The sequence below is a fragment of the Geotrypetes seraphini genome, chromosome 12, assembly GCF_902459505.1.
Source record: "Geotrypetes seraphini chromosome 12, aGeoSer1.1, whole genome shotgun sequence".
NCBI lineage: Eukaryota > Metazoa > Chordata > Amphibia > Gymnophiona > Dermophiidae > Geotrypetes > Geotrypetes seraphini.
The window spans coordinates 3,502,942-3,529,480 of NC_047095.1; the positions used below are offsets into that span (position 1 = coordinate 3,502,942).

The window sequence follows — 26,539 nt, forward strand, 5'->3', positions numbered from 1 at the left end:
TAAGATATTGGAAAGTGTTTAGTTACTGCTCTCTGTTTTTGTATGTTTATTAAGCATTTTAGAATTACTTTTTCCCCCCCTGTATTATCAAGGCTTTGCCCTTGTATTTGTTCTGCTGCAGTTGTCCTGGCTCTTAGGTACACCTGGGAATTTGTGGGAGACTCAGTAGAGTGAAGTGGAGCTGGCAACAGCCTCTCAGTAAGAAATTGTCAGCAAGTGCCTAACACCAGAAACGTGCAACAGGAGAAGCCTTTGGTAATGGCAGGAAACAGAGAGACCAAATTAACAAAGGGGAGGAGAAGCAAGCTGCCAGTAATCTGGAAAATTGGCAAAGAAACTCAGTTAAGTGGAAACTTCCCAGAGCAGCTGAAGGCTTGCAAGAGGACAAAGATTGAATTGAAAAGCATTTGTATTCTGCTGATAAATGAACCATCCTCAATAACAATATAATAGCACACAATTAAAGGTTAGGGTGCCCAATTCGTACACAAGTACGCTTTCAGGGCAATTTTCAAAAGCCATTTATGAGGGTAAATGACTACTCGTATTGATATTTGAAAATCGTCTGTTTGAAAATTGCATATCCTATATGCAAGTTTAAGCATGAATGTTGTAGACCAGGGGTCTCAAAGTCCCTCCTTGAGGGCCGCAATCCAGTCGGGTTTTCAGGATTTCCCCAATGAATATGCATGAGATCTGTGTGCATGCACTGCTTTCAATGCATATTCATCCCTTTAGACCAAGGTGCATAATTTTCCCCCACATACAGGGGAGGCATCCTGGGGCAGGGTTAAGATGTGGCATGCTATTGTTACAGTGTGTAGAGATTTGCATTTCTGAAACTACGTATTCTGTTCAGAAGAGAATAATTATTACCAAAGTTTATGCAATGTTTCCTATTGGTAAGGAAAGTTAGATGCTTAGTTTCCCTTGGGAATGGCTGCAAAGTCTGAAGGCTAAAGTACTCATGCAACTCTGCAGTACTGTTACCTGCTTTGTTACAATTGTTCTATTCTGAGAATTGTGCATTTACATTACACTAGGATAAATATATGGCTGCATATGTAATACCCATTTCATTAGACCTGGAAAATGGTACTTCTGTCCCTCCTCTCAAAATGATAGGCATATTATACTAGTGAGCTAACGTGACGTCTGCATTTAATCTAGTCAGTTTACAATAATCTCTCAGAGTCCAGAGGCTTTGATTATTATCTTGGTATACTGAGAACAGTTTTGATTTCTTTTGCAGCACTGAAAATTACAGACTCTCTTTCATATGCAACATCTTCTTGTCTACTGAATGGTCAACATGTGCCTGGCCAGCGCAGTGTGTTACTCCTGGCAGAAATTTGCATAAAAAAATAAAAAAAATCCAAATTCTGCAAATTTATTTGACAACATTTAAACAATATATTTTGTTAATTATCATCCAGAATTGCAGTACAATTCAGTATTTTCATTAAATTATACTAGTAAAAACAGAGCCAACATCTCTCACCCATCCCCCCAGCCAGAATTTCTCTCAACCTTGTAACCCACAAGCCAACATCTTTCACTCTCTCCCCATTGTCCCCAATCTAGCATTCATATCTACTACCTCTACAATGCAGATTCTAGTTAATGTCACATTGTGGGAAGACCACTTCTCTAAAACAACTTTACATTAACCTAAATTGTCTCTGGTGATAAATGGCACCACCATACAAGCTGATTGCCCTAAGTTCCTTTGGTCTGGGTACAAGCTTCCCGGACCCCTTGGTTGTCCCTTTTACCCCCCGTCCCCCCCCCCCGCCATCCAAGTGAGGGTAGGGGCCATTGCTCATGATTTGGGTAGAACCCCCCCCCCCCCATTTACAATGCAGGGTATTAATCCTCACTTTAGAGGACTCTTTAACACCATTATCTTCTGTGGTCCCCTCCACTTCACCATTGTGAGATTCTGGGGCTTGGTATCTCTTGAAATAACTTGAGACAGTGACCCCTCACTTGTTGAAAGTCCCCATTCTGTACTTCTAATCATGTTGCAGCCTCCCATAGTAGTAGCATGTCGATAGCATCCCAGATGTCGCTGATGAATATATCTAAACCTATATCTGATAGATATATCCTGTCGGGCTGGTAAAAGCCCGGACAAACCTTCTGCAATCAACTCATGAAGTATAGTAATTCCTTTTAGGGTATGTATAAATTTGTGCATCCCTTTATTGATATACAGTATTGATATACAGTATTGATATATGTTTGTATATTGGCTAGTTCTTTCCATGGTGCATTGGGATCTTTCTTCTTTCCAAACCCAGTGGAGGATGAGGTGGGACCACATCAAATGCATACATATTCAGGATATTTCTGACACGTCCCTCTGTATCTTCTTCACCAACTCAATGCCATGTGTGGAGGTAAGGATGTTTCCTTTGAGGTGTATAATCAGCACCCACAGAGTATAGCGACCAGGATTTTACGCATTAGCTGGTCCCACCTCATACCCCACATTCCTAGCCATACCAAAATGACTCCAGAAGTAGACAGACCAAACCCTTCACTGGAACCCTGGGAAAGAGTTCTCCTGTGTACCCATTGTACAAAGGAATAGTGTCTTCATCAGGTCATAGATAATGAAGATCCTGGAGTGCAAGGAATTTCCCAAGAAGCTAACTAGATAGGAGAAAGCATCTTGGAACAGCTTTGTCGCAGTGGTTCCGGGATTCCTGGTCAGTCTCAAGGCCGAAAACTACATGGAGTTGGTTGAGAATCTGGTGAAGAATTACAATAAAATGGGCTGTATGATGTCTCTCATAGTCCATGTTGTTGATGTTCAAATTGAGACATTCAAGAAGAACATGGGAACATACTCAGAGGAGCAAGGTGAGCATTTCCACCAGGATATACTGGACTTTGAACACCACTACCAAAGACAATATAATCAGAACATGATGGGAGACTATATCTGGGGGCTGATTCATGAAAATGACTTATAATATGTACGCAAATCTTGAAAAACTACTCACTTCTATATCTTCTGTGGTCATCTTTGTCAATTTCAATATATATATATGTTAATTGTGATTCATATATTGCTTTTTATGACGTTATAAGAATAAAAAGATGAAAATTTGTCATTTTTATAATCTGAAAAAGAATAACAAGTTTTCCTGATTTATCGGGTCCCAAACAATTTCTCAGTTTGGAATGAATGAGTCCAAAGGAAGAGAATATTCTTTCTACGCTAGGGAAATCATTACAACTGTCTCTATATCCAAGTGCTTAATAAGTGACCTCTACCAGTTCACTAGTGTGACTTTCGTTAAAAATTTATCAGCAAACATATATTTCTTGAATGGTTCCCCTTAGATCTGAAGTTTATTATAATTGACATTACAGATGGATAATTCCTGGATACCCAAATCATAGCTGTCAGCATTAACATTCAACATTACATGGTGCTGGCATATCCAGAGTGTAAGCAAAGACTCCTGGGATATTATATCAAACAATCTGACCCTTGCTGACCCTGGGGAATGTTAGTGAAGATAGTAACATATGGGCAAGAGCCATTCAGTCTAACAAAAGACCTTTACCTTAGAATGCCACTGCAAGCAAACGAAATGTCTCCTAAAAGACTAGTACTTAAGATTAACAAAAAAAACCTTATTGCATTGTACCTTATTGCATAGTATCCTCAAGCCCTGAACTTTCAAAATATATGATAAAGACAGGTGCTTAAAGTATGACAAAGGAATTCAGACACAGAGAGGCTGATTCTGTATAGAACACTGGTCTCAGTGGCCTCCTAAGAAGCGACTGAGAATTGCACACTGGCATCCTGTAAAGAATTGTATCTATCTTAAAGAACAGATACTTTACCCTACAATTCTCTAACCTGTGCCAGTTCTCTAACCTGTGCCTATCTTTGCCAAGGGATCCCTTGCCATAAGCTGATTGTGGCAAGGGAATCTCCGAACAGCTGAGTTGACAGGACTCCCTGAAGCTGCAGCTTTGGGGAATCCTGCCAGCTCTGCTGATTGGAGAGAAATTACCTCTGCTGCAATCAGGTGAGCTGGCAGTGGAACCCACCCCCCCCCCCCACACCTTCAAGATTGGCAGGAGGAATGTTCACTTCCTTCTGCCTAACTCCCCCAACATTCTTACCCCCACCTTCACAATCGACAGGAGAGATGCTCACTCCCTCCAGCCTAACTTCTGTGACACTCCTCTTCCCCCCACCTTCATGATCAGCAGTACCCTCCTGGTACTGGAACCCATTAATCCTCTGAAAGCCCAACACTCCCTGACACCCACCTGAGAATCCCCAACACCCACTGAACTCCCACTGTACCTTTAGGAGATGGCTGGTAAGAGGGATGCCCACTCTCTCCTGCTGTCAGGCCCACATCTTCAAAAATGGTGGGCCTTCCCCTTCCCGGTGCATCCTGGGATACTGAGGCTGTAGCTCTAACCACTGTGCCAAACACTCCCCCCTTTTATATTACTATTTATATGATATATATGCATGATTCTTTTCTAATTTAATATGATTTGATTTGTGTTTTTATAAGATATGTATGGTTTTATTATTTGTTTCTCAAGTGTTAAAAATTTTTAAATGACTGGATGTATGATTTGGGTTTTATTGTTCTGCCCTACAGTTCTTGCCTCTGACGAAGCCTTTAGGGGAAACATAGCCACGTCAGGCTTGTTTGTTTATTGAAATTAAACCTTTCATCATATGTTTGTTGGCCTGCTGTTTCACATGCCTCTCTTACCCCTCCGTGCAACAGTTATCGGATCATTTTGTAATTGGCCACTGGTTTATACCATACACTTGATAACTAATTCTCTGTACCTTCATTGCATAATTACAGCTCTTATCTCCTGTAAACTACTCTGAACTGTTTTTCAGATACTCTGTAACTTCGCTGTATATGTACAGTCTCTTCTCCTGTAAACCGCTCTGAACTGTTTTGTGGTATTGCGGTATATAAAAATAAAGTTATTATTATTATTATTACATCCCCTAATTCACTGCCAAAGCATGGACATGGCTCAGCATTGAATTTCTGGGCATAATGCCAGGGGTGGTCAGCAAAAAGCTGAGTGCCATTGGCTAAATATCAGGCCCCGTGTCCTCAGAGGGTTCATGATACTCATCACTTCATTGCCCTTCTTTTACTGATACAAATTGGAAGTATATTACCCAAAGTCATTAATGTGATCACATTCCTAAAGTTACAAACCAACACAATTAAATAAGAAAATGGTCTATCTATGTTATTAATTCAGTTGTGGTTAGGTGTTATAGCTAGGGACATATGAAAATGTGTGTCAGAAGTGGAGTAATCTCTTGTTGAAAGATTAGGGAATAATGGTAATGGCAATAGAATTTCATGAGATTTTAAACTGCCTTTATCCATAAATAGATGCATCTACAGTAGTATATCATAATTACAGGTGTCCATGACAGGTGTGGCATGAAACATTTCTACTCAGTCAAGCTGTCCTCATATTCACCTGATCTTTGAGCCCCTCTGGGCACATTTGAAGCATATTCTCAAACTGCAAATTAAAAAAACTCCTCTGGCTTCAGCATTATGATTCAATTGCCTACAGCTGCGTGTAGTGCAGATGGATCGTCACCTCTAGTATCTTTTATAGCCAGTAGATGGCAACCTTTACTGCAGCGAAGCCTTCAAGCTGAAAAATCTCATCGAGTAAAAACATTCAAATGGCTTGCATGTTCTTGTAAGACAGTGCCATGCATCTCATTAGTTTCATGTCACAGACTCTCACAACAAGTCTTGGAATGCCTGGCGGTCTATTTCTCAGTAACGAGATAATTTCTTTGTAAGGATATTATCCTAATCTAGGTTTCTAGGTTTAGGCTTCATTAAGCATTGATTTTAACTATTTGTGTTAAAAGAAATTGGTATAGAATAGTTTGGGAATAACAAAAAGCACATGCTATGAGAAGTGAGTAGTAGAGAGTGTCTGTCTTTATATAAAGATGTGATTCTGTTGGGGGTGCTTGAGGGAAAGAACAGCTGGGCTTTTACCACCTCCAGTCAGATATATTCTAATTTTAATTTCACGTGCTTGCTGTTTTATGGAATAGCTACACAGCACAGTGAGAGGAAGTGTTTGCTTATCCCATGCTTTCTTGAATTCAAAAACATAGTAAGATAGTAATAATTTGCAATTCATGACTCAGGATTGTGATCTACAATCCCGAGTCATGGATTGCAAGTGATTGCACCCCTGATGCAACTGAAGCAAAAACATAGTACTATGTTGGGTGCTTGTCTATAGCTGGACTCAGAATTAAAAGGTAACTGTTTCAATAGAAAAATTTTTTGAAAGATTTTTGAAAAGATGTTGTTAAGGGGAGCTCAGAACTGAATGCTGGAATGTAGCGCGCTTTAATGGAAGTTTGATCTTCCAAGTATTTTTATTCTGTTGGTCCAAAGAAACTTAGAATGCATATAAGGAAGGGCTGTATCTTGTGTATTACAGTAAGTAATACAATTTTTATTACTGGGCAGTATGTGTAATTTACTAATTGCTCATGCCTAAAAAAATATCCATTACCAGGATAGTCAAATTTGCTATTTACCTATTTAAAATGTGAAAACACCACATTTTCATCTTTTCATTCTTATAAAGTCATAAAAAACAACAAATGAATCACAATTAACTTGTTATTTATCTTGAAATTGACCACAGAATATTTAAATGAATAGTTTTTCAATATTTGTGATTATATTGTAAGTTGCTTTCAAAGCAATGTGGCACTGGGGCAAAGGATGAAGGAATGTCAAAAGGACCCCAAAGTTTACTCAGCTTGGAATCAATCTGGAATATTCTGCAAAAAATTTCAAAATATCAATGTCCTGGTCACAAAAGCAAAGTTTGAGAGGAATGATAACCATTTTCAATACTTTAGTGGCATAGGCAATTGAAAGGAAAGGCCAGAGTGAGAAAGCAAAAATGAGGAAATATTTTTTTTACAGAAAGGGTAGTAGACGCATGGAATAGTTCCCCGGTAGAGATAGTGGAGATAAAGACTGTATCTCAACTAAAGAAAAATAAAGGGAAATGGAGCAAAAATTCACAAACACAACACTAATATCCTCCAATTTATTATTTAATTCTTTTTCTTAATTTTTCAAATGACATGTCAATTATTCACTTGTACAGAAAGTAAGTTAGTAAGGTGAGAACTATATACAATATAAATCATATACAGTCCAATAAAGAAACTAAGTACAAGAAAATCTTCTAACCAACTCAACCCAAGTCCTCAAATGTAGATCCAAGATTTCATTAGAGCGAACAAAGAAATATTATTAAAAGAAGAATAGAATGCAGACAAAAGTGAGAGATAGGCAGATATAAAATTATGTTGTTTTCTCTTTATCCAGTCTAGACGTAGCCAGAAAAGCTGTTAATTGTTGTGGTTGAAAGAAAACATATTTAAATGAACAGTAGTAAATAATACATTTGCAGGGATGTCTCAAGTAAAAAGTTGCTCCCAGTGATGTGACTCCAGGTTTCAACAACAAAAATTCTCTATATCACTTTTGAGTTTCTCTGGAAAGGTCAGGAAACATTTGTATTTTACAACCAAGGAACTCTTTGGGCCTGATTCTCTAAAAGTGCGTCCCGATTTTAGGCAGCTGTAGGCGTCCTACAGCTGTCTAATCAGCCAATCGGGATGCACGTTTTTTAAAAAAAATGCTCCCCAGGCAGGCCGCTTATATTGAAGGCGAGGCCCGCAAGACACCTAGGCCCTGATTCTGAATAGGACGCCCGGGAGAGGCGTCCTATTCAGAATCGGCCTAAACTAAACCCCGATTCTGTAACCGGCGTCCATGTTACAGACGCGGGTTAGAGAAACGGGTTAGATTAGACACGGCCCGCTACACTTATCGCGGCAAGGGATCTCTCTGCTGCTAAAAGTATAGCGGGCCGTGGCCCCCTGACCAGGAGGGTGCCCAAACCCTCTGCCCGAAGACGCACCCCCCCGACACTAACGACCGCCCCCCCGACACTACTGACCACCCCCCCCCCCGACATTACCGATCCCCCCCGACAATATCGATAGCTGGCAGGAGGGTGCCCAATTCCTCCTGCCCGAACACGCACCCCCCCCGGCGCTAACCCCCCCCAAACCTCCACTCCACCAAACCTGTTCTTAGATGGGTCTTGCACGTCTTGAGCCGGCAGGCACGCCTCGTCAAAATGAAGTGGGCCCACCCCTTCCCGGCCCATCCCGCCGAAGCCTAAGGCCTGATTGGCCCAGGCTCTAGAAGCCTGGACCAAAAAGGCCTTAGGCATAGCGGGTCCGCCCATCCCCACTTAATCTAAGGCCTGATTGGCCAAACAGACCTTAGATTAAGTGGGGATGGGCGGACCCGCTATGCCTAAGGCCTGATTGGTCCAGGCTTCTAGAGCCTGGGCCAATCAGGCCTTAGGCTTCGGCGGGATGGGCCGGGAAGGGGCGGGCCCGCTTCATTTCGACGAGGCGTGCCTGCCGGCTCAAGATGTGCAAGACCCATCTAAGAACAGGTTTGGTGGAGTGGAGGTTTGGGGGGGGTTAGCGCCGGGGGGGGTGCGTCTTCGGGCAGGAGGGATTGGGCACCCTCCTGCCAGCTATTGATATTGTCGGGGGCGGTTAGTAGTGTCGGGGGGGGGGCGGTCATTAGTGTCGGGGGAGGGGGTGCGTCTTCGGGCAGAGGGTTTGGGCCCCCTCCTGGTCAGGGGGCTGCGGCCCGCTATACTTATAGCGGCAGAGAGATCCCTTGCCGCGATAAGTATAGCGGCCGCGTCTACTTACAATGTAGGCCAGAATTTTGCTGGCCTACATTTTAAGCTTCTCCTCTACTAGGGAGACGCGTAGGGCCGCCTAGGTTCAGCCTAAGGCCCGCCTAAGGCCCTTAGACGAGCTTAGGCATCTTGCGGGTCTCCCTAGGCTCCTGGAGGTGCCTTCAGGCTTGTCTGGGGAGCATTTTTTTTTTAAAAACATGCATCCCGATTGGCTGATTAGACAGCTGTAGGACGCCTAAAATCGGGATGCACTTTAGAGAATCAGGGCCTTTATGTCTATTTTTAAAGAAAAGTCTCAATAACCATGTTTTATCAATAGCGAGAGCAACAGTCAAAATCAAAGTGGAATTTATAGCTGTTTCTCTATCTGAAGTTTCTAACAATTCAGAAACATTCAGTAATACTTGATTTGATGCTTTAACTTGCATTGGGGCCCCTTCTTTATTTGGCAAATAGTATACTTGAGCAAACGGTGGTAAGTTTTCTTCTGACATTTCTAATATTTCTATCAAATATGTCCTAAGCATTTCCCTAGGGGTAATCAAAGTCAATCTAGGAAAATTAATTAATCTCAAATTATTATTCCAGGAGTTATTTTCAAGTGTCTCTAATTTTCTTCTTAAATTAATATTGTCTTTAATTAAGGATTCCTGTACTTGTTTAGTCATTGATATTTCTTGATCAAGTTTTTGAGTCATAGTTTTTGAAACAGTCATATCCATTGATAGATCTTTCAGCTCTCTAGAGTGTTGAATCAATTTCCCCTCTATATATTGGAAATTGGGACTAATAGTCTTAGTAAAATTTGTAATCAAGTCCCATAATGAATCTAAAGTCACTTGTGCTGGTTTTTCAAAAATTGGAAAACTTTGCTGAGTATAGAAATGCTCACCATCAAAAGAAGAAAAGTTTCCCTGGATAGGTACTGGCTGGAATCTTTCACCTCCAGTAGCTTGTTCTTCCCTGGTTTCTTCTGCAGTTACTCTCTGAACAGAGAGTACAGCTTCTTCAGTCTCCTGTGATGACTCTGCAGCTTCTCAAGGAAGTACTTCCCCCATTTCCGGGGTTTTCTCCACCCCTGGAGAACTGGCTGACCTGGGACACGGAGGTGGAGCTCTCAAGTCGGGGCTTAGAGTGGTTTCCAGACATGGAGAGCCTGCCCCGGTCTCGCCCTCTTCCAGTGCTCTCAACGGGCTCACTCCCGACATCGAAGGGACTGCGTTCTCCAGCCGCCGCAAAATCTCATCAATTCTGCCGAAGGAGGGGGCCTCGGAGCGCCGCGAGGTGCTAGCTGCGCTCCTTCCCCTTCTCTTCGGCATTTTAAGTAAGTAAATAATTAAAATTGGAGTGGTCAGAAGCGTCTCTCTCAGAGCGTCTGCACCGCGGCCATCTTGGATCTGTTTTTCTCTGTGTCATATCCTCCAGTTTAAATGCTGAAGCTAAAGCTCAAGGCTTAACTATTTTTTATCTAAAGCAGTGGTTCCCAACCCTGTCCTGGAGGACCACCAGGCCAGTCGGATTTTGATAATGTGATACAGGCACTAGTGGAAACTTCCTCTCAGAACAGCCGACGAAGGCCAACGTTTCACGATTGCAAAATCATTTCTTCAGGGCTCTTCAGTTTGCTAATGCTGAGAGCCTCACATAGAATACATAGGACAGTCAAGTGGGATCTCTTAGGGAGAAGAGGAAATTGTGAATGCTGAGGAAGGGCAGACTGGATGGGCCATTTGGCCTTTATCTGCCATCATGTTTCTATCTTACCCAGGAACAAAAAATATATATATATAAAATTTTGTTGTATTGTGTTGAGGCCCTTCTAAATGAAGTCTTTATACCAGATTCATATCATGCTATTCTAAGTGTTTTATGAGCATGTATAAATTGTGACTCTGCTCTGCCCCAAAATACACCTCCAAAAGTATGGCACCTTCTTTGTCACTGCATATGCCTTTACGTGCCTCAACCCTGAAATAATTTTATAAAAGTCATTTTACATGAGTGAAAAGGCTTTTGCCTACAGAAAACCCTTTCTAACATTATCCCTCTGGAGTCCTGACCTTGCCCTGGTTTCCCAGCTCAGCCTCCTAGCTCTTCCATTCATCACCTTCCTAATCATGGGAGTAAACATTAGACCCATCTAAAAGCTCCAAATGGCAGGTGTACCAAGGTGATTAGTAAAGCAGAATCATTTTTTTTTAATCCAAATGACAACTTCAATTGTCATTTGTTTTCACATTTCTTGTTCCACACAAGCACACCCTTCTAGAAAATTGAAAAAAACAACAACAAAAAACCCAAACAAAGCAAGACAGAATTTGTGTTCAGAGGAGCTTAATTGATTTAATTTTTTGTAAATAGTGGCTTACAGGGTAGGAAGGCATTATTTAACTCCAAAAGCAAAAGCCAGCATTTGCTGCTGCTATCCCAGTATCGGGCAGAACAGATCCATCTATATTCAGAGATTGAGCAAGGGTGGGAAAGCAGCTTGATATTGATATCAAAAAGGTGCTTAGAACCAAAGAGAAGAAACAAGGTGTCTCATTCTGCCCAAGCCAGATAAGCTTTTATAATAAAATGCCTGATTTAGAGCCCAAAACCTTTACTTCTTCAGACCATTTTTCATATTGTGCCTTGTGAATAAGAACATCAATTGAAAGAATAAATACAGGCACCTTTTCTGTGCTAACCCAGGACAAAGATACACAGATTTGTGCAGGGAGAAAATGGCTGCAGAATAGAGGCTGGGTTCCAGATCTTAAATCCATTTGTCTTTACGCTCCTATATGGCATTTTCTTGCAAGGTATACATTGACTATTAGGAAGGGTAATTTCAGAACAGAGGAGTGTGTGGCGCAGTGGTTGGATCTACAGCCTCAGCACCCTGGGGTTGTGGGTTCAAACCCCGCGCTGCTCCTTGTGACCCTGGGCAAGTCACTTAATCCTCCATAGCCCCAGGTATGTTAGATAGATTGTGAGCCCACCGGGACAGAGAGGGGAAAAATGCTTGAGTACCTGATTGTAAAAAAACCGCTTAGATAACCTTGATAGGCGGTATATAAAATCCTAATAAACTTGTAATAAAAAACTTGTAACAGGATACCACTGTTGGAAAGAGGATGCTGAGCTACATGGTAGAGAATGACATGGTGACAAAATTCATCACCATTCCCACCATCTCCATGTCATTCTTTAAGGAGAGAGGGTAGAATCGGAGAATGAATGGGCACAACCACTGACTCTCAAGCCTTTCATTGAAGAATGCTGGTGTAGAAGGACTGAGGTTGAGACAGTAAAAAATGACATGGGATGGTTTCCCGCGGTTATCAGTGGAATGGTGATGAATTTTGTCACCATATTCCACAGGGCTCGGTGCTCGGGCCGCTGCTATTTAATTTATTCATAAATGATCTAGAAACAGGGACAAAATGTGAGATAATAAAATTTGCAGATGACACCAAACTATTTAGTGGAGCTCGGACTAAAGAGAACTGCGAAGAATTGCAAAGGGACTTGAACAAACTAGGGGAATGGGTAACGAGATGGCAGATGAAGTTCAACATTGAGAAATGTAAAGTATTCCATGTGGGAAGCAGAAACCCGAGGTACAACTATATGATGGGAGGGATTTTATTGAATGAGAGTACCCAAGAAAGGGACTTGGGAGTAATGGTGGACATGACAATGAAGCCAACGGCACAGTGCGCAGCGGCCTCTAAGAGAGCGATTACAATGCTAGGTATAATCAAGAAGGGTATTACAACCAGGACGAAAGAAGTTATCCTGCCATTGTAACGGGTGATGGTGCGCCCGCATCTGTAATACTGCGTCCAATATTGGTCGCCATACCTTAAGAAGGATATGGCATTACTCGAGAGGTTCAGAGGAGAGCGACGCGTCTGATAAAGGGGATGGAAAACCTTTCATACGCTGAGAAATTGGAGAAAATGGGTCTCTTTTCCCTGGAGAAGAGGAGACTTAGAGGGGATATGATAGAGACTTATAAGATCATGAAGGGCATAGAGAGAGTAGAGAGGGACAGATTCTTCAAACTTTCAAAAAATAAAAGAACAAGAGGGCATTCGGAAAAGTTGAAAGGGGACAGATTCAAAACAAACGCTAGGAAGTTCTTCTTTACCCAACGTATGGTGGACACCTGGAATGCGCTTCCAGAGGACGTAATAGGACAGAGTACAGTACTGGGGTTTAAGAAAGGATTGGACAATTTCCTGCTGGAAAGGGGGATAGAAGGGTATAAATAGAGGATCACTGCACAGGTCCTGGACCTATTGGGCCACCGCGTGAGTGGGCTGCTGGGCACAATGGACCTCGGGTCTGACCCAGCAGAGGCATTGCTTATGTTCTTATGTACTACTAGAGTCCCGTAAACTTTTCAGCTGGAAGGCACACTAAACCCAGTGCCCCAGCCGGAAGGCACCTGGAAGTGTGCAGATGTCGACACGATGACATCATATGCATGCGTGACATCATCACATCGACGTCTGCGCATGCACGGAGGCCCATCTGTCCACGACACTGAACCTGTCACTTCGGTGGGGGATCCTGGAGGAGGGGAGGTGTAAGGAGAGGAGGAGAGACATTGGCGAGGAGAAGAGTCATCGGCGCAGGCTGACTGCCTAAAGAACATGCCTTTAACAGCTAGAAGCATGTCCTATAAGCAGTCATTCCACGCCGGCGCCTCTCTTCCTTACTGGCATCTCATCGGGGCACACCTGGAATCTGCTGCGGCATATTAGTGGTCTACTACATGGGTCTTTGGTCTGACCCAGTAAAGCATAAGACAGCTCTTATGTTCTTATTTCTTGTATTTGTTTTATATAGTCAACATGTGCATTTATGTGCAAAGATCTGAGCAGAGAAGCACTTGCTCCAAGGAAGGCATAGCTAATCTAGATATACACATAACATGCTCTGGTATCTCACAATTTTACCCCAGCTTTGCCCACCCTCCGTTCCCTGAGAAGCCAACATATATACTTTGTAAAAGTATGTGATATGCATCAGCAATGCATATTTTTATGTGTATACATACAGTATAATATACATACTCTGGACAATATTATAAATGTCCATTTCTGTACATAAGCAGGATAATTCAGTAAAGTATGTGCTAACATTTATACTCCAGTTATGTCATAAACATTTAGAATGCTTGCAGAAATGTGCTTATGTGCAGAAATATATTACATTACGTTACATTACATTACGGATTTCTATTCCGCCTATACCTTGCAGTTCAAGGCGGATTACAAAAGATTTGACTGGACATTTTCCAGTGAAGATACAATTTTTTTTTTTTTTTGACAGAGGAGAGATAGCTGGATAGATTCCTAAGGGGATTTAGGGGTTGGATAGTAAAATGACAGTGCCGAACTGTGTGATATGGACAAAGAGAATATAGTTAGAGTAGGTAAGATTACCATCTAATTTTTGGGGTCTGTTTGCTTGGAAGGTGTTTAGGTGGGTTATTTGGGGAAGTAATATCTTGAGGTAGGTGAAGAATGGTTAAGATATTTGGATGAATTTTTTGAAAAGCAGGGTTTTGATTTCTTTTCGGAATGTTTTGAAGTCGTCCGATGTTGTCAGCAGATTGGAGATGGTATGGTTGAGTTTTGCTGCTTGTGTTGCCAGAAGGTTGTCAAACAATTTCTTGCGTAGTGTGCTTTTGAGTGGGGGAAAGGCAAAAGGGTTCGGGGTTCTTCTGTGTCTTGAGGTGGAGATCTGGTTTAAGCGGTTGTTTAGGTAGGAAGGGGAAGAGCCATGTAACGCTTTGAATAATAGGCAGTGGAATTTGAATTGAATTCGTGCTTGTATGGGTAACCAGTGGGAGTCTAAGAAGGCAGTAGTTATGTGATCATATTTTCTGAGTGAGTAGATCAGTCTGAGGGCGGTGTTTTGTACAGTCGACTCCATCTAGTGCACGTTGGTTAAGCGCACGCTTCGGTTATCCGCACCCTACCACCATGGTCCCGTTTTTTTAACATTAAAGTCAATGGACGTAAACTCTGGATATTTGCAATTCGGATAAGCACACAATCCGCTTATATGCACTGATGTCATAGTTCCAACCTCTATTCTTTCATGTTACGTTCACGCCGGTTAAATGCAATCACATTCTAAGTGGGAATGGCTAGGCTTCACGTAGCAGCTTAAGCGCTGGGACAACTGGGAAAGTGAGTGCTCCACTTCCACTCAAGCTGTAGGGCATAGCTTTCCTGTACTTTAGGCTCCAGCAGCCCACAAACCATATTTAAACTGAGCCGGCTTAGCTACAGCCTCCCCCTCCCCTCCCCCCACTCCTATTAAGCGCACACTCCATATAAGCGGTCTGAGGGGCGTGCACTTAAGCGGAGTCGACCGTACATGCAAGGCACAAAGAGCAGGGGTAGTAGAGTAATGGCTTCCAATAAAAGAATCCCACCAGGAAAAGATCATCGCATCAAATTTTGTTGAAGAAAACCCCAGATAAAAGATTTGACATGCAGCCGTGTTTCAGCAGAGACTCCACCTGCTTCAGGAGTCAACTAATCTTTTTGTACTCGGGTACCACTGAACTTTCTTACTGTCAAATAATCCATATGGATGATATCAAAGACCTTCAATTTCAATTTCCCAAAGGCTCTGTTAACCAGGGGGAAAAAAGGTGCTTGTTTGGTGAGACCCTGATGCACTCTTTTTGGAATTGACCTTGAAGGTCAATTCTCAATCAGGTATCCTCTAGGCACATATATATATAGGTGCATTGTTATAGAATTAGCCCCAAATTATTGACCAATGGAATAATTTCCCTTTACATTTGTGGGACTTGGGTCCTTTTCAATTATTCCGTAAACATCTGAAGACTTGGTTATTTTCAAAAATGTAAAACCTCTTTTTCCTCTATGAATTTCACTGTTTATTTTTTTCTTTTCCTTATGCTTTACTAATTTTATTGTAAACTGTGTTGAGCTCTATTCCTATAGAGAAGATGTGGTATATAAGCATGAGGTTTAGTTTAGTTTTATGTATACAAAGAGCATGTAAAATTTAATCCCAATGGGGCTTATTTTGTGAAGTAATATGCAGTAGGTGCTGATGTGCCTTTATAAAATATGCTCCTAGAATGACTTCCCATAAGTGCACAAATTCACTTGCACAAACTTACATCTGCTCTAGATTTATGATTGCGTATTTATGTTTACTAACCTTGTTGCTCTGTCCCTCATAGGGGCTTTGCTTCTCCAAGCAGTAGCATTACTGCAAGTATGATCTGTGTGGGTACATTAGACCTAAAATATAATATAAGACCTAAAATGAGAAATGGGATGGAAATTTCCACGGCTTTTCTTTAGTTATTCATATGAACTTTGGAAGTCTTCTTGTAATCTCATAATGCCTTTTATTTTGTACCCCCTCCCCCATCCTTGCAGAGTCACTGTGCAGTAGAAATGAGTCCAGGTGCCTCGGCGATTCTTGCCAAAAGAACTCAACTTGTGCTGGCACTTCTGAAGATGGTTGCCATTGTCAAATGCCAGCAGCCCGCAAACTGAGAAGTGGCTGTGAGGAAGTGGATGACCCCTGCACCTCCAAACCTTGTCCCCTGAACATGGTCTGTTTCAGCACCCCAAAGAACCAGAGCTTTACTTGCCAGTGTGTGCCTGGGTACACCGGAACTAACTGTGAAACAGCACTCAGTGAATGTGACCACAACCCCTGCAGACATGGCGGCAAATGCTATATTAGAGAAGCTGGTCCCTCCTGTAGATGTTCTCCAGGGTACACTGGAGACTTCTGTGAAATTGACTCAATCGAATGTAGTTCTAACCCTTGCCAGAATGGAGCAGTGTGTAGAGACCGAGTTGATGGCTACTCCTGCTACTGTGTCCCTGGTTACCAAGGCAAGCACTGTGACATTGAAGTGGATGAATGTGTCTCCGAGCCCTGTCAGAATGGTGCAACCTGCCTCAATAAAATAGGAAATTATATCTGCCTCTGTTCACCTGAATATACAGGTAAGGTCTGTCCACAATGCATGTGAATCAAATGTGGTTTCATTAGAACATTAAAAGGGTGGAACTGCCTTTGAGAAAATGAAAGACATGGTGGCTCACGAAGAAAAAAGCAGGACACCAGCCTGCTGTCAGTGAGATGTGACTTTCTATTTAAGGCCCTGGTTACTGTTTTTAAATGGATGTGATGGCCTAAGCCATTATTATTATTAATAATAATAATAATAACTTTATTTTTGTATACCGCAGTACCAGAATAGTTCAGAGCGGTTTACATGACAAGAGACTGTACATCTACAGCGAAATTTACAAATAAGTCAATCAATCAATATAACTTAGCGAGTCGGGAGCAGGCAAGAAGGAGATAGAGAGGTTATAAACAAGTCAATCGGCATGGCTTAGGAAGTCGGGTGCAGGTAGGTGGGAGGTGCAGGTAGGGAGAAGGCAGGTAGGTGGGAGGTGCAGGAAGGTGGGAGGTACAAGGCATAGTTAAAAGTAGAGTTACAAGGAGGGCGGGAGTCAGAGATATTTGTCAAAGAGATAAGTTTTGATTGACTTCCTGAAAGTTTGGTAGGAGGGAGAATTAGAGATGAGAGTGGATAGACATTTGTTCCATTAGATGCCACCCTGTGTGTGGATTGAGACGTTGAACCCTAGGGAGGCAATTCTATAATTGATTGCTGCCATTAGATGCCCTGATGCCATATTGAATACTATAATAACCTGGCATTGGGGTGTGTAATATTTACACGCCTGCAGTTACACCAGCCAGACTTGGTATTTCTGTGGTTACGTAAATCTGTCAGATGTCCTTGTAACTTACCATATTCAGTATTGTGCATGTTAGAGTATCAGAGCACCTAAATACTATTCTGTAAATTGTGTATGTAAGTTGCATAGCACAGAACTGCAAGGGAACGAGCCTAGGAGGGCAGTGGGTGGGGCTGTAAGTGTACACGCTGTTATGGAATTAGGAGGTATATGCATGTTCATGCAAAAAACAAAAAACAACAACAACAACAACAAAAAACCTGCCACTTGGGAAGAGGAAATAGTCTGACACATTATTTTACTGTACTTATGGCAAGATAGATACTGTTGTAGCTTTTCCTCTTTAATTCCTCTTTTTAACCCATTTGCTGATGGAGATGTTCTGATAGGCTGAAAGTTCTATATTGGACCAAGCCAGAAGTTTGCCACAAGCCACAGGCAATGCTGTTTTGCTGTGCACTTCTACAGCAGTGTCGCACCGAAAGAAAGGCAGATGTCTGCCGGGTTTCATTGCTTTGTAACACTGTTTTGTGCACTGCTCTTTCACTACATTGATTCAGAATGTGGCCAGCCTCACAATGTCCAAGTGTTTTGCATGGAGAGTACATTTTCTTCCTTGGAAGGAAGGTCTTTTAAGGATTAGCGGAATTCAAAATGACCAAGAGGGCTTTTCTCATTTTTTTTTCAGGTTTAATTTGCACCTCTTTTAGAATGAGCATTTTCTGAGCTTATTTACAGCCAGAGAAAAAAAAAAAAAAAAAGAAACAGCAAAGCTGCCAAATGGCTCTGACTCTAGCAGGAGATTAGGCTCTCACTTGTATTTGAACTTTCATTCTGCTGATCAGAATGAATTGAGACTGGAGCAGGAAAAGCTTGAGTGGTTCACAATATCACAGAGAGTGAGACAGACTGCACGTAGCTAGGTGCCTGTAACACGTCAACATCTTCCCTTTCTGTGAACCACAGGTTTTAGTCAAGACAGCCCAAGTATCAATTTCTGGAGAGAGTTCCTTTTGGTTCTGTGTAACATGGTACACAGTATACAGAAAACGGTGGCAGATAATGACCATCCATTTTGCTTCACTTTGCTTCATCCTCATTCTTTGCTACCTTGGGTAAATGAGCATATAAATTATTATACTTAAACCAGTGCCAGATCTTCTCCCATGTCTCTCACCTCCAAGCTTGCTCCCAGCATGGTCTTCCATCTTCCATTCCAAACATGTCTAGATTCTACCACAGAACTAGTCTCCACCACCTTTGCCATCAGGCCACTCCTAAGCCTTGTTGTCTTCTTTTTGAATTGAATCCCAGAAGGCCAATATTTATTTCTACATCTGTGTCTCCTCTATGTTCACCATCACCATCTCCTGCCAATCCACTCAGACAGCAAAACCTGTGGGACTGTTGTCAAAGCATCTAGTATACCCTGATTGATTGGGTTTTAACTATAGCTATTTTGGGGGAGGTTTCGTAACACTTCTTGGAAGTCTTATAAAGTCATAGCCTATGTTAGTTGGGTAGATGCTACAGCATTTATAGAAAATATTTGGGTGTAGCTAGCAAAGTTCTAAGTGGGCAAAATGAAGTAATCAGATGGAAGGTATCCTAGGATATTAAGGAATTTCAAGGAGGTTCTGATGGGCCCAATGAGGAAACTTTTCAATAAATCCTTGAGTAAAATAAATCCTTGGAAATAAATGTGGTCTTCTACTATGTTACTATGTCTTATGTACCACATTTATGTGGACAAGTATATGATTGATTTTGTTTCTCATTATATAAGTAGTGCCGGAGAGAAGAATGGACTAACTTAATTGGGAGGAAAATTAATGGAAGGAAATGATAATGAAGTATTTAGAATTAGTGGTTTTACAGCATGGTTTTACCAGATCAAGGTCATGTAAAAAAACAAAAAAACAAAAACCCAACCCAAAACATAGTCAATGTCATCGATTGAGTGACTACAAGAGTAGATCAAGAGTGTGATGTTGATACTGATTACAGCTATTTATAATGTCTCACTTAAAATATTCATAACAAACTTTCACTTAAAATATTGTAAACAAACTTATCAACTTGTGGGGTGGGATCCAAGATGGGAGACTAGATTAGAAACTGGCTGAATAAGTGGTGAGGGTGGAGACATGGGCAGTAGAGGAGCTGGCATTGGTTTAGTTGTTACTTTTTTAATTATTTGGTTCTTCATCTAAAGTATTAATTATGGCAAGTTATAAGTAATACATTTACTCAATGGCCACAGATTTAAACTTGGAGGATGAGATGTACAGCGTCAACATCTATTAGACAAACCTGGTTCTTTTTGTTACATAGAATTTTTTGGAACCCAGTTTGTTTACAAAAGTTGGACAGTTCAAAGTCTAATAGATGCTGGCACTGTCATCTTGTACACTCTCATCTTGTACACTGTCATCTTGTACATCTGACAACGCTACTCAATTTTGAAAAAAGAATGCCAACCTACAGTGCTGTTGAGCCCAGAAGGTTTCAATGTATTTAAATGAAAAATCCATCTGGCTTCACGCTGAAGTAGCTCCTTTTGGCGATCACCTCCCCTCTCATGTCTTGGTTCTCTATCAATGCACAGACATCGGAGATCTTTCAATTCATGATGAAACTCTATGCAGTATTCAACTAGAGGGGCACTTACTTTCCTTAGTTTTAAATTAGACTTGTGCTCACTCATCTGTATTTTAAATGGATGGATACAGTTGCTCACATAGAGTTTAGCACAGGGACATACAACAATATAAATAATGTAGTCAGTATTACAGGTTAGAAAATGTTTAATCTGGTATTCTTTGCTATCCCCAGGATTGATAAGCACCTTCCCTTGGCATGTCAAAAAACAAATGCCGCAAGAACCACATTAGTAAAAGCCCATTGGCAAAGAACTACTACATGTAGGAGAAGACATGTGATAAGATTGCTGGACTAAGAATGTCTTTAAGGTTTATTTCACGAGAAAAAGCAATCCTTTGAGGCACATCTTGGAATAAAGGATTTGTTTGTATGATTTTCCAATTGTCCCTCAAAATGTTAGCTGGAATTGAAACGAACCATACATGTTTGAATAATTTCTTTTGTGTTGTTCCTAGCTCTGTTTACTTTATTTAACAACAGATCCCTGTTGCAATATATGGCACGCTTGAGCGCACGTCGTAATACATTTTGGGAATAGCCACGGTTAAGCAACTTTGAAAACAAAGCATTAGCTTGAGATTTAAATCTACCAACAATGGAACAATTCCTCCTGATACATAGGAATTTTGAAAAAGGTTAATTACCTCTTAATGACACTGGAAGACAACTAGTATAGTCCAGAAAAGTGTTCCTATCGGTTGGCTTCACATGTAAATCAGTAACAAAATGCTCATCTTCTTGGATTATTTTTATATCCAAGAAAATAATTGTTGAACTTGAGTAATTCATTATATGGTTTATGACTGTACTTTTCTTTTTTGCAGTTTTCAAAAAAGTCCCCCGACGAAGCCATATAATTTAGTGAAACAGGTCCCGTAGGGCACTTACAAGCACCAAAGATAAGTGCATTAATTTACTTACAGCTGACCGTTTGAGCAAATATACAGTACTAGTGTTAAAGCCCGTTACATTAACGGGTGTTAGAAAGCAGCCCCCTTTCCCTCTCCCCCTCCAGTTCCTCCCTGACTGTCTCTCTGTGGCCCCCTTCTGTCTCCCCTCCCCCAAGCAAAGCTGTCTGCCTCCCAACACACCCCTCCCCCCAAAGCAGCCTCCTTTCCCTCTCGGCCTCCAGTTCCTCCCTGACTGTCTCTCCGTGGCCCCCCTTCTGTCTTCCCCCCAAGCAAAGCTGTGTGCCTCCCAGCACACCCCTCCCCCAAAGCAGTCCCCTTTCCCTCTCCTCCTCCAGTTCCTCCCTGATTGTCTCTCCGTGTCCTCCCTTCTGTCTTCCCCCACCAAGCAAAGCTGTCTGCCTCCCAGTACACCCCTCCCCCAAAGCAGCCCCCTTTCCCTCTCCCCCTCCAGTTCCTCCCTGACTGTCTCTCCATGGCCCCCCTTCTGTCTCCCCCCAAGCAAAGCTGTCTGCCTCCCAGCACACCCCTCCCCCAAAGCAGCCCACTTTCCCTCTACCCCTCCAGTTCCTCCCTGACTGTCTCTCCGTGGCCCCTCTTCTGTATTCCCCCCCCAAGCAAAGCGGTCTGCCTCCCAGCACACCCCTCGCCCAAAGCAGCCCCCTTTCCCTCTCCCCCTCCAGTTCCTCCCTGACTGTCTCTCCGTGGCCCCCCTTCTGTCTTCCCCACAAGCAAAGTTGTCTGCCTCCCAGCACACTCCTCCCCCAAAGCAGCCCCCTTTCCCTCTCCCTCTCCCTCTCCAGTTCATCCCTGAGTGTGTCTCCGTGGCCCCCCTTCTGTCTTCTCCCCCCCAAGCAAAGCTGTCTGCCTCGCAGCACACCCCTCCCCCAAAGCTGCCCCCATATCGGGTCCTATTCTCACCATTTAAAGAAAATCAGTGGCTTGTCCCAGTAAGTGGCAGTTCATTTTCTATAGACCTACCTGTCGTCAAATGCTACCTGAAATAAATATATTTCAACCCTCCGCTCCCTTAGTTCCTTGCCGCCCCCTACCCGCGGTCCCGACAAATGTCCTTATTCAAGCAGGGGCCGCAGCACTCTAAACACGCTGCTTCGCGGCTTTTTACTTGCCTGATTTGCTCTGCCGTGTCGGGCAGAGCAAATCAGGGCAGTAGCAGGCCGCGAAGCAGCGTGTTTAGACCTGCTGGAGTCAGGACGTTTGTCGGGACCGCGGGGCGGGAAGAGAAGAGGAGGGGCGGCAAGGGACTAAGGGAGCCGAAGGGAGGGTTGGATGGGAGGCTGAATGGGGGTTCGGGTGTGCTGGGGAGAGGAGTGAAGACGCTGCTGCTGACCGGCCAGAGAGATTTGCGCGCATGCGCACTCCTACCTGAGGTGCCCTACATCTCACGGAAAACAGACGCATGCAGGTGGGAGTGCGCATGCGCGGCTTAGCGTTTTATTATATTAGATAGTGCATAATTCACCTGCTATAAGTATTTTTACGATGAGCTAAGAGAGGTTTATTGACCTATGAAAGAAAACCTGTCCCTGCTTAAACCACTTTGAATTTATATTCCATGTTGGTGCAGGAATCTGAGGTCTTTTCCTCTCGATCCTTGTTTGATCACAGTTCTGCTCAGAAACCTGTTTTTGCATTGTGTATATAACGGTAGAGGTTTCTGTCCATTCTTTAATATTGTTAATATAAAAATTGATGACATAGCATAATTGCTTTACATTGGATTCTAAATACAACTGGTAGCCAATGCAGTTGTCGGAGATATGGGGTAATATGCTCATTGATTAGCTTGGAAAAAATAGTGATATTGCATCTCACTGTGACAATTGCAAGGAAAAAGGAATAACACAGTGTAAAAGTAAAACAAGATCCAAAAGTACAATTTAATGAAACCCTTCATGAGAGAGAACGCAGAGGGGGAGGCATGATTTCTACAAAATCCAAAATGAAATAGCTCTTCTTAAATCTGCCAGGTGTACGGAGGGTGCTATCTGATATATCCTGTTGCCCTCCTGCTGCTGTCAGTGGGCAGCCAGATTAAGATGAAGAACCGAGGAGCTGATAAAAGGAATCCATTCCCCTCCTGGCCTAGAGGAAGGCTCATTTTGATACAGCACTAGAATCAATTGTATAACAGCATGGCTGCTATGAACTGAACAGGACAAGTCCTGGAGTGTCTCGGTGTCCAGCCTGGAGCCTGTGCTGGTTGCTGTACAGATGGGACAAGGAGGCATTCTTTGTGATCTCTGCATGGCACCCATGGAAGACTGGCACAGAAATAAAAGGGACAATAGAAAAATACAGGGAGGCAAACTGTATAATAAAAAGATTGCAGAATGAAGGCAGCACTGAGCACTGATCAAACAAGATAAGTTGGCCAAGGTTCCTTTTTATTGGTAAAACGTTTTAATGGATTCTCAGTTGAAGGAGGGAATTGTGGGGTCTGGGAAGCTCACACAGCATATTTTTGCATTATGTTCCTGTTGAACTAATGCAAGGTATCACCACCTACAAAGAATCCAGTTTTTCTCAGGAAAAATGCAGACATTAGAATGCTGTATTATACTATAGCTCTAGGGCAGGGGTGTCCAATGTCGGTCCTCGAGGGCTGCAGTCCAGTCGGATTTTCAGGATTTCCCCAATGAATATACATGAGGTCTATTTGCATGCACTGCTTTCATTGTATGCTAATAGATCTCATGCATATTCATTGGGGAAATCCTGAAAACCCGACTGGATTGCGGCCCTCGAGGACCGACATTGGACACCCCTGCTCTAGGGGAAGCTCATAAGCATCAAGCTGATTTTCATATGTGCCAAACTGCCTTTTAAAAATCTTCACACCAATGCCCACTTTTCACATTCTGCTCTTTAAAAAGGTGCATTTTTGGAACTAATTTTTTGAACAAATATTTTATTTGTTTTGCTAAACGTATTCTACACTTTCGATGTGAAAGAACAATTATAGAAACATTTTTAAAAAAATTAATAGGAAACTAAAATGACCAAAAGTACTGAATCAAGAAGTTTGAAGTCTTACATAATCAATTCTTGGTGAAAATCCATTTTGCAGCATAACAGTCGTGAATCCATGGAGAGGCATTATGTTCCTTTTTATTCTCCATTCCTTTCTGAATAATACATAACATTCTATTTGCTCTTTGGCCCGCTAATGCACAGTGAATTGAGGATTTAATGTATTGTGCTCATATGACTTTCCTAGGTGGTGACTCCCCATATGAAACCCAGTGTCATACAGTACACGTTATATTATTTATTTACTTTACCGTTCCCCCTTTTACTAGGCCACGGATGAGGTTTCTACCACAGTCCGGAGTGCTAAATGTTCCGATGCTCAGAGAATTCCTATGGGCGTCGGAGCAACATCGGAACATTTAGTTCTCTGGGCTGCGGTAGAAACCTCTACCGCAGCTTAGTAAAAGAGGGCCTTAGTTTTCTAGCCTGTCTTCCTAGGTTAGCCCAGAACAGGTTATAATATACATCCATAATGAAACTGGCAAACCTATAACAAATTACATCTAACATTCTTTCAAATTTCAAAACCAATTTAAACTGTACTTCTGAGTTGTAACATAACAGTTCAGAAACAAATATGTTTTCACAGCAACAAATTGTCAAGCGATCTAATACGAGAAGGAAATTGATTCTACAACTTTGCTTCAAACAGTGAATAAGCTCTTTTACGATCACATTCAAGATGAAGCATTTTCACATAAGGAATACAAAAAGGTTTCTGTTGTTGAGAACATAATGATCGTTTAGGACAGGGGTGCCCAATACGTCGATCGCGATCGACAGGTCGCTCGCTCAGGCGACCCCAGTCGATCGCAGAGCGGGTTCCCTTCTCTTTTTTCCCCTCCTGACTGGCCTGCTCCTGAATTCTGCTGCTTCCGCCACTGCTCAACATTAAAAAAAAAAAAACGGCTTGGAGAACTTATGCTCCGGGGGCTAACGTGTGCTTGTACCAGCTTCTCTTCTCTTCCCTCTGAAACCGGAAGTTATGTCCAGGGGGGGGAGAGAAGGGAAGCCGGCACGCACATGTTAGAGCCCCATTCGCAGGCTAAAGCGGGAGACAGATCAGTGAAGCTTGCGATTTGCTCTTCTTGCTGCCAAGTCCTGCCTACTTTCTGTTTCCTCAAAGGCAGGACCCGGCAGCATTTCTCCCAATAGGTCAATCTTGGGCCGATCAGCCTTCCTCTCCCCGACGTCAATTCTGCCGTCAGAGAGGAAGTTCTGGCCAGCGGAACTTCCTTTCCGACGGCAAAACTGATGTCGGGGAGAGGAATGCTGGTGGGCCCGAAGCAAGGAGAGCTTGGCCAGCGGCGGGTGGCTTTGGGGGCCTGTTATCCGATGGCAGCGGCAGTGGCAGTGGCTTGGGGGAGGGCAGGGAGGGAGAAAGAGGGCAGGCAGGGAGACAGAAGGAAAGAAGAGAAACAGAAAAAAAAGAAAGGGGGCATGAAGAGAGAAAGAAAGAGAGGGAAGGGAGAGAAGAAGAAAACGTTGGGGGGGGGATGAGGTCAGGAGGAAGCATACAGGCTAAAAGAAGGGAAGAAAGATTGGATGCACAGTCAGAAGAAGAAAGTGCAACCAGAGACTCATGAAATCACCAGACAAGGTAGGAAAAATGATTTTATTTTAAATTTGGTGGTCAAAATGTGTCTGAATTTATATCTGCTGTCTATATTTTACAATATGGTCCCCTTTTACTAAACCTCAATAGAGGTTTTTAGCGCAGGGAGCCTATGAGCATCGAGAGTAGTGCTGGGCATTCAGTGCAGCTCCCTGCGCTAAAAATTGCTATCGTGGTTTAGTAAAAAGGGAGGGGGTGGGTATTTGTCTATTTTTATATGGTTGTTACTGAGGTGACAGTGCATAGAGTCATCTGCTTTGACCTCTTTGAAAACCCCCCGGAATAGGAATGATAATTAACAATTCTATGTGTACAGTGTGCGTTGTGTTTTTTATTTTATTTTATTGTTGGTAGATCATTTTGACTTGGTCATTTTAAAAGTAGCTCGCAAGCCCAAAAAGTGTGGGCACCCCTAGTTTAGGATGATAAACAGGTAACTTCTCCATCATAAAATTTGGAAACATGTCATGAAAAATCTTAAAAGCAATCACTAAAACCTTTAAACTACCTCTTTTCTTAATTGGAAGCCAGTGAACTTCATCTAAAACTGAAGAAATAGCGTCAAAAGGATCAAGATTTTCCATGTGTCTCACTGTAGCATTTTGTACCCTGCAAATGACGTAAATCTTTATCGGGTAACCCAGCAAGCAAATTCTTGCAATAATCAATGCGTGACAGCACAAAAGCATACAACA

General features: G+C 42.4%; 1 protein-coding gene across 1 annotated transcript in view; it reads left to right on the forward strand.

Annotated features, from left to right (window-relative positions):
* The first annotated feature begins 2,738 nt into the window (after nucleotides 1-2,738).
* Nucleotides 2,739-26,539, forward strand: part of CRB1 (crumbs cell polarity complex component 1) — a 142,152-nt gene continuing 118,351 nt past the window's right edge. The window contains exons 1-2 of the mRNA XM_033916808.1: nucleotides 2,739-2,868; nucleotides 16,254-16,835. Coding sequence (XP_033772699.1) covers nucleotides 2,739-2,868; nucleotides 16,254-16,835 — 712 coding nt within the window. The remainder of the gene's footprint in view (nucleotides 2,869-16,253; nucleotides 16,836-26,539) is intronic.